At 46.3% G+C, this 17,200-nt stretch overlaps 1 protein-coding gene and 1 long non-coding RNA gene across 2 annotated transcripts; one reads left to right on the top strand and one right to left on the bottom strand.

Moving 5' to 3' along the window:
- Window positions 1-5,552: 5,552 nt before the first annotated feature.
- On the bottom strand, window positions 5,553-16,126 carry LOC147102954 (axin-2-like). Its single transcript, XM_085963930.1, has 3 exons — window positions 15,488-16,126; window positions 13,148-14,067; window positions 5,553-5,718 (listed from the first exon to the last, which is right to left on the bottom strand). Exons 2-3 carry the CDS (start codon window positions 13,960-13,962, stop codon window positions 5,574-5,576), a joined length of 960 nt encoding a protein of 319 aa, XP_085820056.1. The 5' UTR covers window positions 13,963-14,067; window positions 15,488-16,126; the 3' UTR covers window positions 5,553-5,573.
- LOC147102953 (uncharacterized) lies at window positions 16,039-16,982 on the top strand. The gene is made up of 2 exons (XR_015073159.1): window positions 16,039-16,441; window positions 16,738-16,982. It is a non-coding gene; the product is annotated as an uncharacterized LOC147102953 (long non-coding RNA).
- Window positions 16,983-17,200: the final 218 nt, after the last annotated feature.

Here is a 17,200-nt window from a genome sequence, read left to right as displayed (position 1 = left end):
TGCTATGGATTCCTGCACTTCGCCTCTCACCCTGGAGATACTGACCCATTCTGGGCACAGATCCCTGGGCATCGAGTAACCCTTGCTCCCTTACACCACTGGTCATTATTTATCTGGGAGCCCAGACAGTGAGCTTCAGTGGCTATTTCACTGTGGAGGGAATCACTGCTGAACCTGGTCTTGACACACACACACCCACACACGTAGACAGACACCCACACAACAAACCGGCACCCCACAAACATACACACACACACACACCAAAATGAATACACTCACACCCACACAACTGCATAGACAAACACCCACACAAAACACACACTTTCTAACAGGAATCACTGGCTAGGGATCGGGATCAGGAATCACTGGCTAAGGATCGGGATCAGGAATCGCTGGCTAGGGATCAGGAATCACTGGCTAGGGATCGGGATCAGGAATCACTGACTAGGGATCGGGAATTGTGGTTAGGGATTGGGATCAGGAATTGTGGTTAGGGATCGGGATCAGGAATCACTGGCTAGTGACCGGGATCAGGAATCACTGGCTAGGGATTGGGAATTGTGGTTAGTGATCGGGATCAGGAATTGTGGTTAGGGATCGGGATCAGGAATCACTGGCTAGTGATCGGGATCAGGAATCACTGGCTAGTGATCGGGATCAGGAATCACTGGCTAGGGATCGGGATCAGTAATTCTGGTTAGGAATCGGGATCAGTAATTCTGGTTAGGGATCGGGATCAGTAATCCTGGTTAGGGATCGGGATCAGTAATCCTGGTTAGGGATCGGGATCAGGAATCACTGGCTAGGGATCGGGATCAGGAATCCTGGTTAGGGATCGGGATCAGTAATTCTGGTTAGGGATCGGGATCAGTAATTCTGGTTATGGATCGGGATCAGGAATCCTGGTTAGGGATCGGGATTAGGAATCCTGGTTAGGGATCGGGATCAGGAATCCTGGCTGAGTTTTCCTCTCCAGAGTCAGTGGACATTGAGATCAATTGCAGCTTCCTCACCACCAAACTAGTAACCATCTCTTTACCCTCTATCCCCATAACCAGGGTTACAGAGTTTGGGGGTGTTTCTTTGCAGTGACGTGCTGCATCTGAAGGATGGAGACCGGCAGCTTGTGTGTTTCAGCCGCCCCACTGGATCAGTCAGTGCTGAGGTCTAGGATCAGGTGACACCAACTCCAGATACTTCAAACTGGATATGGACCAGAGATTTATCGTGCTGGCTGTTTGGGCTACCTGCTCATGATAACCAGTAGCATACCAAAGATTTTAGTGGCCCAAAGTATGCAAAGAAAAGAAAGAACTTGCATTTCTACAGCACCTTTCATAACCTCAGGATGTCCCAAAGCGTTTTACAGCCAATGAAGTACTTTTGAAGTGTAGTCACTGTTGTAATGTAGGAAACGTGGCAGCCAATTTGCGCACAGCAAGCTCCCACAAACAGCAATGTGATAATGACCAGATAATCTGTTTTTAGTGATGTTGATTGAGGGATAAATATTGGCCAGGAGAACTCCCCTACTATTCTTCGAGATAGTGTCATGGGATCTTTTATGTCCACCTGAGAGAGCAGATGAGGCCTCGGTTTAATGTCTCATCTGAAAGACGGCACCTCCGACAATGCAGCACTCCCTCAGCACTGCACTGGAATGTCAGCCTAGATTTTTGTGCTCAAGTCTCTGGAGTGGGACTTGAACCCACAACCTTCTGACTCGGAGGCGAGAGTGCTACCCACTGAGCCAGGGCTGACACTCTGAGATATTTTGGCCTCCTAAAACTGTGCTCTGCAGAGATCCCCAGTGACTCACTAGGTGAATGGTTCTGTGTTCTACATAATCATACAGACCAAAAGGATCCCAGCATCAACCTCTTGTCAAGTTAGCTAATTTCAAGACAAGTTGACCTCAGTATACTTGGGGTATGGAGAGGTAAACTAGCCCAGGTGTCGCTCTCCTGGTCAATCTGGTGCCCCATGCTGAGAACAACATGTGTGGGGTGGACCAAGATTGGCAGTGTTGCCCCCTCGGCATAATAGCTCGCTAACCCTCACTGTCTAGTCTCATGCATGAAGAATAACCACTTAGAATGCACTGCCTGAAAGGGCAGTGGAAGCAGATTCAATAGTTACATTCAGAAGGGAACTGGATAAATACTTGAAAGGGAAAAAATTGCAGGGCTACGGGGAAAGAGCGAGGAAGTAGTGGGCAATGTTCCCTGTAAGCTGCGCAGCACTCCAGGGGTCCCATGCAGCCGGCTCTACAATAGAAAAACTGTGCATGTGCGGTGCTTTGAATGGGTCACGCAGCCCGAAAAAAAGACATGGAACATTGATAGTGGGACTAATTGGAAAGCTCTTTTAAAGAGCCGGCACAGGCATGATGGGCTGAATGGTCTCTTTCTGTGCTGTAAAATATCTATGGGTGAGTAGCTAATGAGGGTGAAACAGTACTCCTGGATCACGAGGAAAGACATTATACTCTGTAAATGTAGCGACAGTATTAATGAAATATAGAATTCAGGTCAAACCCAAGCTCTGGCCAAAGCGCCACGAGGTGCACACATGACAACCTGCTGCAGGTCACTTTACTTTGATCCCAGATGTTCCATTATTTCAAGCGTGGTGGATGAATTGCACAAGAGGTCCACCCACAACTCATGTGGCTCCAGCTGGATCGCCATTCAATAGACATCATCACTAACGAGTCAAGATGACCTGAAGCCTGGGCTTTTCGCTGCTCCATCAGTGTTTCAAGCCACGTTTTCACTTACATACAGGAGGCTTGTCCCGAGTATTGGAACTGAGTGGCAGGCAGTGACTAGTGGGGTACCGCAGCGATCGGTCCTAGGACCCCAGCTATTCACAATATATATTAATGATCTAGACGAGGGAACTAGATGTAATATCTCCAAGTTTGCAGACGACACAAAGCTGGGTGGGCGTGTGTGCTGTGGGGAGGATGCAGAGATACTCCAGTATGATTTGGACAGGTTGGGCGATTGGGCAGATGCATGGCAGATGCAGTATAATGTGGATAAATGCGAGGTTATCCACTTCGGTGGCAAAAACAGGAAGGCAGATTATTATCTGAACGGGAATAGATTGGGAAAAGGGGAAGTGCAATGAGACCTGGGTGTCCTTGTGCACCAGTCGCTGATGGTAAGCATGCAGGTGTAGCAGGCGGTTAAGAAGGCAAATGGTATGTTGGCCTTCATAGCGAGAGGATTCGAGTACAGGAGCAAGGATGTCTTGCTGCAGTTGTACAGGGCCTTGGTGAGACCACACCTTGAGTGTTGTGTGCGGTTTTGGTCACCTTATCTGAGGATGTTCTTGCCATGGAGAGAGTGCAGCGAAGATTCACCAGACTGGTACCTGGGGTGGCAGGAATGACGTATGAGGAGAGATTGGGTCGATTAGGCTTATATTCGCTAGAGTTTAGAAGAATGAGAGGGGATCTCATTGAAACTTATAAAATTCTAACAGGACTAGACAGACTAGATGCAGGAAGGATGTTCCTGATGGCGGGGGAGTCCAGAACCAGGGGGCACAGTCTAAGGATAAGAGGTAAACCATTTAGGACTGAGATGAGGAGGAATTTCTTCACCCAGAGAGTGGTGAACCTGTGGAATTCTCTTACCACACAAGGCAGTTGAAGCCAATTCATTAAATATATTCAAGAAGGAGTTGGATATATTTCTTAAGGCTAAAAAGATCAAGGGATATGGGGAGAAAGCAGGAACGGGGTACTGAATTTGGATGATCAGCCATGATCTCATTAAATGGCAGAACAGGCTCGAGGGGCTGAATGGCCTACTCCTGCTCCTACCGTCTATGTTTCTATGGAACAAAGGCACTGCCTTTAGGACAGGAGGAGTTGGGGAGGGTGGGTGGGGACAGACTGGTTGGTTGATGCTCAATGTCCTCGGAATTGGCCAAGCAAGTCAATCAAAGGCCCACCACCATCACCTCTTCAGGGTAATAAACATGGTCTTGCTAGTGTTGCTCACATCGCACCAACAAAAATTGATGACATTTACATTGCACCAAAGCTTCAGGATAGAATATAAATACGCATACACGGGTGGTCATTAAGCTGATGCACGAGTGTGCCCCTTGCCAAGAACGCATGGCATATCTTGACACCAAGGCTACGCTCACTCTGTTCCAATGGCAAGACCCTGGGGACAGGTATAAGGGGAGGTACTGGGGTTCCAGCTGGTTCTACAAGACCCATCTCAGGCAGCGCTATTTTCTCAACTGGAAATAACAACTGTGTCATTTTCCAGTAGCAACAGGATGTGTAACCTGGCCATGGTCAACCACCCCCATTAGCAGACCCTTGGTGGTCTTTACAACAACAACTACACCTTTAACGTAGTAAAACATCCCAAGGCGCTTCACAGGAGCGATACCAGACAAAGTTTGACACTGAGGCACATAAGGAGATATTAGGACCGATGACCAAAAGCTTGGTCAAAGAGGTAGGTTTTAAGGTCGCGAGGCGGAGAGGTTTAGGGAGGGAATTCCAGCGCTTAGAGCCTAGACAGCTGATGGCACGGCTGCCAATGATGGAGCAAAGAAAACAGGGGAATGGGCAAGAGACCAGAATTGGAGCAATGCAGACATCACGGAGGGTTGTAGGGCTGGAGGAGGTTACAGAGATGGGGAGTAGCGAGGCCATGGAGGGAACTGAACACAAGGATGAGAATTTTTAATTTGAGGCGTTGGTGGACCGGGAGCCAAGGTAGGACAGCGAGCACAGGGTAGATGAGTGAACGGGATTTGGTGCGAGATAGGATACGGGCAGCAGAGTTTTGGATGAACTGAAGTTTATGGAGGGCTGAGGATGGGAGGCCGGCCAGGAGAGCGTTGGAATAGTTGGGCTGAGGCTGGGTTTACAGCACCATAAGCATATATACATTATAACATCAAGTAACTAAAGCAGAGTACAGTAGGGCAGCGGTAAGTCATGGGCAGTAGCACCATTCAGGAACTTTACAAGGGTTTCTGAAGCCACCTGAACTCCTTGCCTATACTACACCCTCAGAACACCCTCAAACCCAACTATTTCTCTACACATAGCGAACCATACTCAACCATATGCATCACATGGACCAGACCTGTGGTCAAGTTTCCGCACCTGATTTTGAACCACATGGACCACACTGAACCACATGGACCACACTGAACCACACGGAACACATGAACCACATGGACCACACGGAACACATGGACCACACGGAACACATGGACCACACGGAACACATGGACCACACGGAACCACATTCTGAAGGGGGCGGGGGGGAAGTGGGCTTAGGGTTCCTGCGCTAGCAGGATGACATGGGCATGATCAAAATCTGAATGAGAAAATTGGATGGGTTCAGATCCTTTCATTTTCCACGGTGCATCGTCTGAGTTGCACTTGGGTGGGGGGAGGTGGGTGGAGCGGGGGGGGGGGAGAAAGAGAGAAAAATCAACCCCAACGCAGTCAGACTCAAAGCCACCATACTTGAAAGCAAATTGGCAAATAAGGACCGAGTGTGAAGGCACTGCAGATATTATACTTACACGCTACTGTCCGTCATCGACATCGAATCATCTGTCATGACGTCACTGGAGATTTCACTGTCGTTTGCACTACTGGCTGGAGCGAAGACGTAGCCAGATTGAATGTGATATGGGTTGGCATGGCCATTCCTCCCATAGGATCTGAAAAGGACAGAATTTGACGTAATTAATATTGGCACAACTGGTCTTAGCATCCTTCAGTGAAGTGCCAACCCATTCCGAAACTTGAAATGATGCAATGACAGCACCCCTGGTGACTCGGCAGGGACCTACACTGTGTGCTGTAGTAGTGACCAGGAGGTGCCAGGTTTGATACCAGGTCTATGCTTCAGCTGGGTGGTGGTACGAGCACTGCCAGTGGCCTCGGCATCCTTCGACTAGGGAGGGAAGGGAAAACAATTCTGATCATAATCCAGTGACTACGGCTGAAAGTGCACGTGTGTAGACATGAGGCTCAACTGTGATGGTCTCCACAGTTCAATAGCCTGCCAATGCTCGTTGCCTGGGTTCACACATGACGAATAGGCAAGGCGTCAAACAGCATCCGGCAACCATGGAATGAGCAAGAGTCAACTCCTTCAGGAAAGTACGGGAGACAATATCAAAAGGCCCAACGGGTGCCAGGAGTTGGTAACGACCCCACGAATCTCCAGCCCAATGAAGTACCAGATCTCTAATCTCGGCACTTGACATTAGAGGAGGCCAAAGGAGGTTGTGGTGAATCTCTCAGCCACCACACCCCCACCTACCCTTTCCCCAGTCTGTGCTCTCTCACACCGCCTAGTGGTTGGACACTAATATTGGCGCAGGTTGAGATGCAGGAGGGCGAGGGAATGTTACGGAGCACAGAGCAATACTACGGAAAAGCAGGGAGACAATGTCCAAACAATTCCTCAACAGGGAAACAAAATGGGGATTCAGTTTTGAGCAGACTGCAATAGCAGTTTTTTCTTTTCTACCTTCAAAAAAATTGCAACCAACTGTTCGACCAGCCTGAAGTTTCCTGTCAGCGTTAACGGACTGGAGTCTCGTCCTGCTCTGGGCAATCAGCGCTAATGGCCTGCTGGAGAAGCTGCTCTAGGAGGACTGACCTCATCCCCATCCACCCCCCCTGCCATGGCTGGATCCAGAGTTGCTATTTCTCCATGAAACTGCAGTGAGCTCATGGGAAGTCCATGCAGCGAGTGTAAGAATTCTGGGAGCGCTGGGAGAGGCTGAGAGATGATAAGAGACTGAGACAAGCCCTCACAATGGTTATCATTCAAAGCATACACGCAAGGTAGAGGATAGAAAGGTAACCAAAGTACTGGCTAATGGTTATGGTACTGGACGAGCAGTCCAGAGAGTTCAAATCCCCCCATGGTAAGATGGGAAACTGAATTCAGTAAATCTGGACATTTGTGGGCTGGCCCCAGATAAAATAACCATGACAACTGTTAAGGTTGTCATAAAAACCCAACTGGTTCACTAATGTCCTTTATGGAAGGGAACCCGCCTGTTCTGGCCAGTACTTCAGTCCCAGGCTACATGGTTAAAGAAAGAAAGACTTGCATTTCTAGAGCACTGTTCACGACCTCAGGATGTCCCAAAGCGCTTTACAGCTAATGAAATACTTTTGAAGTGTAATCACTGTTGTAATGTAGGAAATGCGGCAGCCAATTTGTGCACAGCAAGGTCCCGCAAACAGCAATGTGATAATGACCAGATAATCTGTTTTAGTGATGTTGGTCGAGGGGTAAATATTGGCCAGGACACTGGAGAGAACTCCCATGCTCTTCTTCAAATAGTGCCACGAGATCATTTACGGCCACCTGAGAGGGCAGACGAGGCCTCAGTTTAACATCTCATCCGAAAGACGGCACCTCTGACAGTGTAGCACTCCCTCAGCACTGCAGCACTCCCTCAGCACTGCACTGGGAGTGTCAGCCGGGTTCAAATCTCTGGAGTTGACTCTAAATGCCCTCAATGGCACCTAGAGATGGGTCATAAATGCCAGAGATGCCCACATCCCGAAAATGAATTAAAAAAACACACGTGTCCCTACCCGCAGTGAGTTACAGTGCAAACATGGCCACTGCTGCACGGTTTCCTGCTCATTTGTAGATGTGCAGTTTATTTAGACCGCTTATTAGCAGCTTGAGAGGGAGGGAAAATGTGCAGCAGGAGTAAACCACTGCCACCCAGTGGGGTAACTGCAGCCTTTTGGGGTTTTATGTGAATGAGTTGACATGTCAGAAACCTTTGAAGAATCAACACAGTGACACCTGTCTTTACAGACCACCTAGCGAGACTGACCCACCTGTCTGATGTCATCACCTATCAGCTTACGTGATAAAGGGATGAATCTGGTGTGGAATTGGACAAGGAGGACATCTGTTGATCAAGACCTTCCAAAGACAGCCCTTAAAGGTACGTATGATAGGCGGGTAATCATTGCTTCAGCAAATGTACCACTGACTAATGTTTATACTACAAGTCCCCTGTGCCATTGCTCGCTGGGGATAGCCTGCTTTATAATGACAGGACCGTTTTACGATGTGTTTTTTACTGCTAAAGTAAGGCTGTGTTTAAACTGGCCTGTCCTTAAGGCCACGAAAGTCCAATTGTTGCCAATAGGCACATGCTGAGGCAATTACAGTCTAGTTGCTCAAAGTTTGTAAATGGGAAGATACGTGGAAATCTCCAACTCCAGGTCAGAGAGTGACTGGCTTTCTTCCTCTTTTTACAGTGGTTTTGTTCACAAATAGGTTAAGTTGAAGCATTTTATGAATATGATAGTTGAAGCAATCAAGTGCGAATGTGATGTTCCAGAGAGGAGAATTTTTTTATTTTTTTTAACGCAGCGAGTTGTTGTGATCTGGAATGCGCTGCCTGAAAGGGTGGTGGAAGCAGATTCAATAGTAACTTTCAAAAGGGAATTGGAGAAATACTTGAAAAAGGAAACATTTTCAGGGCTGTGGGGAAAGAGCAGGGGGGAGTGGGACTAATTGGATAGTGTTTTCAAAGAGCCGGCACAGGCACAATGGGCCGAACAGCCTCCTTCTGTGCTTTATGATTCTATGAAATTGTAAGATAGAGAGAGACTGATACAGATACACACTATTGTCATAGAGTCATAGAGTTTTACAGCACAGAAAGAGGCCCTTCGGCCCATCGTGTCTGCGCCGCCCATCCATCCCTGTCCAGTCTAATCCCATTTTCCAGCATTTATGTTGTTGTATGATGTTAGTTGATCTCCTGTGCTGTTCCTCACAGGTATAGTTTGGAGTCTGAAACATAGTTGTAATGTTTAGCTGCTATCCTGGACTGTCCCTTCAAGTTCACTGCTCAGGTACTCCCTGCGGGCAGTGGTCAAAATAGGTCCCGAGGTCAATTTAGTTGTTGTTGGCAGTTTCTCTAGATTGCAAGCTGCTCGTCTCCTCAACCTTGTTATCTCAACAACCTCTCCTGGTGATCTACAGGTCAGACAAATGGTCGGAAATGACTGGGTTTCCTTCTCTCTTTCTATAGTTGTTTTTATACTGTGTACAAAATGTGAAGTCAGGAGTGTGACAGACACTCTTCTTTTATAAATGAAATGTGATTCTGTAATGTGATTGCTCCCCCCACCCCACCCACCGCTATTGATGACACTGACTCTATCTTGGGTATGCATCGCACAAGTGACCATTATTCACATGTAACCTCGACAGTGAGGGTCAGCAGAGTATTCTACCATGGAGTGCGCCACAGCCAAGAATGATTCCGTTCTCATTATTAGCTGGGGGTGGGGGGAAGGGGCTGAGGGGCGGCTGTCACAGGATAGCGATTAAGAGTGTAAATGTCAAGCTGATATTCCTCAATCTAACCCATAGGGATTGACTTATTGTATAAAATATACTAACTGCTATTGTACAATACTTAACTATTATTATAATATATGCAACTGTATAATCTATACTGACTGCAATACTGTATATTGTTAGCAGATTTTTTTTATGGCATTGCCTGTGTTAGGAGAAAGTATACGCTGTTTTGCAATAGAGAGGTTATCAAAAATGTGGCCGGAAGTAAGTGTGACAGGAAGTAAGTGTGACAGGATGTAAGTGTGACAGGATGCAAGTGTGACAGGATGTAAGTGTGCCACTTACAGGAAGTCCATGCTGTACATGACACTGTTAATATATTATAAATTGACATTATTTTCTGTTAGTCTACCGCAGGTTATTACTCGATAAAACTTGCAGTGATTATGTCAAAATCTTGACAGAATCACTGTAAAGGCTATCATCACACATCAACCATATAAATCAAACTGGTCCCCAATAACCACCTCACGGACCAAAAAGCAACAGAAATGACATAAAACTGCCCCCACTCATACTACAATACAAATATAAAAAAACAGAATGGATCCCATGAATGAGTCTATAGTGCCAATTGTACCTCACAGCTGAGACAGTGGTTACAAACTATTCAACTTTAAAATATTTATCCTTGTTTTCAAATCACTCCATGGCCTCGCCCCTCCCTATCTCTGTAACCTCCTCCAGCCCTACAACCCTCCGAGATCTGTGCACTCCTCCAATTCTGGCCTCTTGCGCATCCCCCACTTCCTTCGCTCCACCATTGGTGGCCGTGCATCAGCTGCATGGGCCCTAAGCTCTGGAATTCCCTCCCTAAACCTCTCCGCCTCTCTACCTCCTTTAAGATGCTCCTTAAAACCGACCTCTTTGACCAAGCTTTTGGTCACTTGTCCTAATATCTTAAGTGGCTCGGTGTCAAATTTTGTCCAATTACGTTCCTGTGAAGTGCCTTGGGACGTTTTACTATGTTAAAAGCGCTATATAAATGCAAGTTGTTGTTGATCAGTGACATCATGGGACCTCCTGATGAAGTTTACTACCTGGTAGTCACTCCCAGATTCCCATTCCGCTCTCTGCAAAGTACAAGTGCTGTGGGGGCCATGGCCCCCCAAAAAACCCTCAATAATGTACTAAAATATATTCCCAAGATAGATACTTCCAAGGTCACAGCCAACTTGCACTACACTCCATAATAGATGTAAAACTTCAAATAAACTGTACAAGAGTCTTTTTAATAATTGTCCCTTTTAGTTCTCCTCGTTCGCCAGTGAACTCTGAATATGATATGGTTGTGATTCTGTGGTTTCAAAGGAAAACCCAACATTTTTTTTCTAGGGTCTGCTGATTTTAATAATTGGAGTCACTTACACAAGACTTGGGGCTTAGGAATGTGACAGCATGTTCTGGCTTTTTTTTTTAAAAAAGCCTTTCATGTTCCCATCCCCCCATAGTGCTCTTGTGATTAGGCCGTGCAGGCTTGATTTAAGTGAGCAACACAGCTGCCCTAATAGTTAGCAGCACTTCCACTCATTCTAGTGGCTCCGAACCCTTTGTTCCACTTGGACCGACTTACCCACTTTCGACCTCTGAAATAGCTGTACTCAATTCTCTCACAAACAACAGGCTTCTCTCTCCTACTGTGATGCATTCCACTGTTTCACCAGTGATGGGGAGGAGGAGGAGGAGGGTGGGTGAGAGAAGAGAACATGAACACTGCTAAGATATGAGAGCAAAGAAAGAGGGGATAGAAGGGCCCCTTCTCTGTGAGAGGCCTACTGCAGTGTACTGTTGGGAGTTAACAGCATGACTAAAGTCTTAGGCCCCAGTACAGACTGACCTTTGCTGCAGGCCTTCTTTCAAAGAGCAGGTATTTAGCACAGCTGGGATCGCATTCTTTAAAAGCATGCTAAGTTTCTGTCAGTGATTTCAATTAGAAGATAAAGAAGAAGAGAAAAAAAGAGAGGGGGGGCTGAAAGAGAGAAACGACGAGAGTGCTGAAGAGGCACAAGAAAGAATTTAAATCTCGGGGCTAAATTAGTTCCACATGCTTCTGATGGGCACTAAATTACAACATAAAAGAGAAAGACTTTTTATGAAAGATTTTACTGTCTCAGATCAATCACTTCAAGTCAAGGAGTGTCGGTGATGTTCCTTTGTCCTTCCCTGTAGTCTTCTGAATCAAGAAGGCCACAGTCTTTTGGTCTTTATCACTTTGTAATGAGTAATAGCCACGTGTTTTGTACTTAAAATAAAATAGCCCAGACTGATTAGGCAAAGGACCCCCTTTTAGAGAGGGAAAAAACCTTCCCGTTCCAGGGGTTTGACACATCTGGAAGTGGAAGCTGTGCCTGAGCAGTTCTCCAAAACTTCTATTTTACTCCTTAACGCTGCGCCTATTTGCATTGCACGAAAACCTTTCCTCTTCAAGTATATGAAAAACTCCCCTCCCCACTGCCATTCCAGTTACAGTACAAACCATGGGGAGTTCCCTTCTACCAACCAGCTGGCTCGAACCCCAATGAAGAATTTAATTACTGTACTGATTTAAAAAGTTACACCCCTCAAGTTAAAATTCTCTCTCATTTTTAGCATAAAATCAGTAAGTTCTTTCTTAAAGACAGCTCCTCTTAAGAAAACTGATTAAAATTGTTTTCCTGCCATTAGTTTTTTTTTAAACGTGACCACATTATGGTAATTGTACCCAGATGGGTTGATTGTTTCCCTGTTTTGCATCAGCTTGCCTACGAGCAGAGTTTATATGAAAGGTGGTGGCCTTCACTGGATATTCTGCAAAGACATTCCACAAGATGGCTAATATTCAAAGTGTTTTCAGCTGTCAGACACCATTTGCTGTATGACTTCAAGGAACTGCTTGATGCTTCCCAGACCGTTCTTATCTTCTATCTCAATGTAATACCACAGAAGTAAAGCTTTTTTTGGATCTCTATCTATCTTTCTCTCTTACATTGTGTGTGGTATCAGTGCGCCTCAGCAGAAAGTGTCTAACCTGTGACAATTATCCAGTGACAATGCATCTCTTCCTTCCTCTCTGTCTCTCTCACACGCACGCTCACATACACACAAAACAAAATATGAGCCTAAACATATGAGTAACCAGATCCATTCCTTGCCCATTCCACTGCGAGCCTAGGGCATCATTAAAAAAATACATAAAGCACTGCTGTCTGCTTTTAAAACTGTTCCAAGGAAACGTTGAGAGTGTCTGATCTATATTTTCACTGAGATTATCCATACTGTAATTGAGGAACATTGCATCAAGCTGAAAGTTTACAATGTTGTCATTCAACCTCAGTAATTTAAGACAAACTTTGGTTCCAATAACTTTTTTTGCACAAGATCAGCCTCACAAGTGAATCCTTTGAGAGGACAGGAAACATACAACCTGTCATCTGCCATTCACCACTGCTTTAAAGCAAGGGGAAGTATCACTGATGTCTACAGAGGAGACTTAATGGGAGGCAGATGAGTTATCTGAAGGGAAAATTAAAAAAAAGTTAACTGCCATAAAGTGCTGGCTGTTTGGCATTAACCCTCTCCTCCAATGTACCACCAGGGCTGCAGTCACATTATAGGAGTGTGGGCGTTCATTCCAGCAGCGATCAACCTCATGACATATTTATTTCATGGACCCAACGAGGCAGTGGAAGAGTACATGGCATTGCAATACATTGGGAAACACTTAAGTGAAAGCTCTCTGGGCTTACCCGTAGCATTTGCCACTGCTTCCATCGGTGGATCTCACAGAAGCGGTGGCCCGAAGCGCTTTGCTGGTCAGTCCAACTCCTGGGGGGAAGTTCTTGCTTCGGAGGTCAGGGCAGATCCATTCCTCCTCTTCGTTCAGCGTTGGCAAGTAACCACAAACCACTTGTATACTCCCCAGCTCGCTGTTGCTGACAAAAAGAGAATTCTCTCCCCCGGTCCTGACATACTGAAGGTAGATATCTGACGTCAAAAACATCTGGTAGGAGTTTTCTTCCATCATGGTCTGGATCTCGGTCTGGGCTTGGTCAAACATTGCCGAGTCGATCTGCTGTTTTTTGATGGTGTCCTTGATGTAGCACTTGGTGGCGGTCTTCAGCTGCCTGGACACGGCGCTATTCTCCACGTAGCGTTTGTGGATGGCTTTGGCCACTCTCAGTGTCTTGGGATCTCGGAGGTCCATCTGCCTGAACCCATTGCAGGCAAACCAGAAATCCAAGGTGTCCACGCGTTTCTCCCTCTCCAGGAAGGTGCGGAAGAGGTGGGCTCCATCCTGGTCGCCGAGGAGCGAGTGCAGAGACTTGGTCCACCTGGTGAGAGGGGAGTCTGGAGATGCACTGCCCTCAGGCTCGCCCAGGTCGTCGTCTTCCCTCCTGGGGGCAGAAGTGACAGCTTTGGGCTTGAGGCTTTGGCTCTTCGTGGTGTGCGAGCTGTGGGGCTGGCATCTCTCCCCTTCCTCCCCTGGCACCGGCGGGCGAGGGGCATCTGCTCTGAAGCTGCCGGCATCCGGAAGGCAAGACACCATGACAGCGGCGCTCATGGCTGTGGACGCGGGGCCCGAGTTCTCTCTCTGTCTCTCTTCTCTTTCAGTCGGCTCTGCAAAGCGCCTCTCCAGTCAGCAGGGGATCACACGGCCGCCTTCTGTCTGCAATAGAAAGTATCGATCTAATGAAAGCCAGAGCCGCTCAACTTCAAACAGGATGAGAAGCAAAAAAAAAACACACACACAGCAAGCAAGCAAGCAAGCTAGGCTTTTCAATCAGATCTTTTGTGTGTCTTTCTGACCGAGATATCTCTTGAAGTTAAACAAAAGCATAAAAAATGTCTTGAAGGTTATTGAAAAGTGCAAAAAAAAACTACAAAAAAGTTCTGGCTTTCGATAAAACTCTTGGCCAAACTTTTTGTGTGTGTGAGATATAAATCTGATCTGCAAAATACAAGTTGGACGGAGCTTGGGTTCTACAGGTGAAACCAATTGTGCAGCATTTACTGTAACTTGCATTGCCCCCTCCCCAGATCATCCACAATATAACCAAACGTCCCCCCCCCCCAGCTGCTTCCCATTTCTCAGTGCTCCGACCCAAATTAAAACCGCCTTCTGCCCTCCAGTAGAAAGAATGAAAACATTTAAGTTATTTTTGTATGTTTTTCTTCAAGAAGGTTAATTGACATTATAGATAGTGCAACAAGAACAAAAGCCAGATGCATCAGTTTAAAAAAAGGGGGGGGGGGCACAGGATAACCCAGAACTTTGATCTACTCTGGCAGCAAAATAAACTTATTTAAAAAATCTCCCCCTTATACAGAGCAAGCGGTGTGATTGCATTAAAAGTCTCTGCAACTGATATCTACAATTTCGCTGGAAAATAGAAATAATCGTAATTAATAATCGCAAATCATGGAAAGCGACTCGCTGCCAAGTGCCATGAGTGAAACGTACCATTGGCCTCCTCCTGGGTTACTATCAGATGAAGCACTTCAAAGGGGAGACAAGCATCTCATCTCCTCTCTGCTCGCAACGTTGCCAAACCTTACCAGCCAGAGCCTTGCACAAGTCGGGAGTTACAACATGAAATATGTCCTTTCCACCGGCTGCATCGGTTTGCGAGCGCCCCACTTTCTCCCCCTGGCTCCCTCTGTCTCTCGCTCACTATCTGGCTGGGGCTCTGGGAGAGAAAGACTGTATCGGCCCCCCTCCCCACCGATAATCCCTCCCCCCACCACCCCCCCACTAAGAGGGCATCCAGCGTCTCTTGCGAGTTCAAAGGGAGGTGGTGGTTGGAAAAGCAAAAGAAAAGGGAGGGTAAAACAGAGCTCAGAGCCCACCTTACCAAACAACACTCTCTCTCTCGCTCGCTCTAGAAAATATATTTTACCCCTTCGCCTCTCCCCTTACCCCCTAACCTCATCCATATCGATGGGGATCTGAAGCCAGATCTCGGCTCGCTCCATTCTCCTCTAACGCGGCCATTCAAACCGCTTTTCTCAGTTCAAAGGAATGTCAGAACACATCAAAGGAACCGGAGAGGGCCGATAGCAGCAACACACACAGTCTCAGAACTTACCATTCATCCATCTTTCACCTCCCAAAGAGCCGAATCCTTCCCTTTTTCAAAATATATATATTATTCTGCAGTGACTGTGTTTGAAACGAATCGCGGTCGGACACTTTGGTTGGCAGTATTCATCTGCGTCTCATTCATGTAAAGTGTGTTCTCTCTCGCCCCCAGAAGATTGTTCTCTCTTTTTTTCTCCCCTTCCTTCTTTTCTCTCTCAGCACCAAGTTACGTTTCACTCAGTCATTCCACGCACCAAATGTCCTCCCGGCTACTCCAACACACACACACAAAAACTGAAGCTGCGGTTTAAGTGTGAACATCAAAGAGCTCAGCCGAGCAGGCAAGTCCAGCAAGAGAGATAGCAACGAAATGAACAGGCAGCCTTCCCGGCACACAGAGCCCTGGGCAGATCCGACAGGGAGACAGTGCCGCGGCCCCTCGCAAGTCACTTCAAGAGCCCCGGCCGCCTCCTCGGGAATTAACACCCGCAATCTCCCGCTCGGCTCAGTGTCACGGATTTATAAACTTTCCAGGACCTTATCAAAGGGAATCCGTCTTCAGCCAACTCCCTGGGGGTGGAGACGTCAGGAGTGACTGATGTGCCGCCCCAATCGCATTATCCCTTTGCTTCACAGTTGCTACATAAACTTTCATTAGTCGCTAAAAGATACAATGTCAATGTGCCAAGGCGTGGACTTTCAGCACTTAAAATATTTTTGTTGTTGTTCTCCCTTTGCCCAGCATCTGGACCGGACTCCTTAAAAGTTTAACTTTTTTAACATGTATGCATGCAATGTGTGTGTGTGTGTGTTTTTTTTTGCATTGCACTTTCAAGCTCCGTCACAGCGAGAGACGCAGAGACTCCGGGCGCTAATATGGAAGGGGGCCTGTTGCAGGAACGGGCTCTGCATGCACTTAAAGCGTGTCGGGCAATTGAAAACTTTTGAAGTGCTGCTCCAGGTTACTTTATGGCATTGCTAATCCCACCCCGTATTTACAGAGAGGGAAAATAAATTAATCCCCAACGCCTTTCTACCAAACTAAACCTCGCATCCAACAATAACAATTGCACAATTTAAAATGTTTTGCAGTATATAAAAGTACAACTGTTCTTACAGAGTAAACATTAATTAGCTCGCCTTGGAAACTTTGATTTAAATTGCACCGAACAGTTTTTTTTGCATTGACAAAATTGGATCTGCATATAAAAGTTTGTAGAATGAGTTAATAATTTTCTTTCTTTTTTTGTCTTTTAGAGAGTCAGTGATCCGCACATGAAAACCATCTGTACAAATCGTATTACAAAGTCAGGAATTAAAACATCTGCTTTTCAGAAGTATTTTTTCCCTTTGATGGTGTTTGTCCCATTTGACTATTTACAAATACACCATAAGTTTGAGAAGCTGCTACCAATGGTTCCAGACTTTTCAAATATCTAACTGAATGATCTCTGAACTCGATATACTTGTATCAATAAACAGGAGTGATAATTTAAACAAGATTGCGTTAGTCTTGCCTGCAGTGTAAGTTAATTAGTGCCTTCATTCAAAAGAATAATAACTTAGGCTGTAAAATTGGAGGGAGTCGGCCTGTACACAGATTTTAGAAATGCAATCAATAGTAATCTAGTTAAAAAACCATGTACCTACGTTCTGAAAGTAGTAATTTATTGGACGGGGTAATTCTAGAATCAGGGAATATTGTGCATGCCTTTGAAGC

Source organism: Somniosus microcephalus, chromosome 21 (genome assembly GCF_052327205.1).
Source record: "Somniosus microcephalus isolate GS21.2 chromosome 21, FLI_Smic_1.0, whole genome shotgun sequence".
Lineage (NCBI taxonomy): Eukaryota > Metazoa > Chordata > Chondrichthyes > Squaliformes > Somniosidae > Somniosus > Somniosus microcephalus.
This window is presented reverse-complemented; position numbering and strand designations above follow the sequence as displayed.

Bases quoted from the DNA above. Each gene is read 5' to 3' on its own strand.
- LOC147102954 (XM_085963930.1), bottom strand. From the start codon at position 13,962: ATGAGCGCCGCTGTCATGGTGTCTTGCCTTCCGGATGCCGGCAGCTTC. The intron at 5,719-13,147 runs GTAAGCCCAGAG...TGTCCTTTTCAG, and splicing joins AGCAGTGGCAAATGCTACGG to ATCCTATGGGAGGAATGGCC.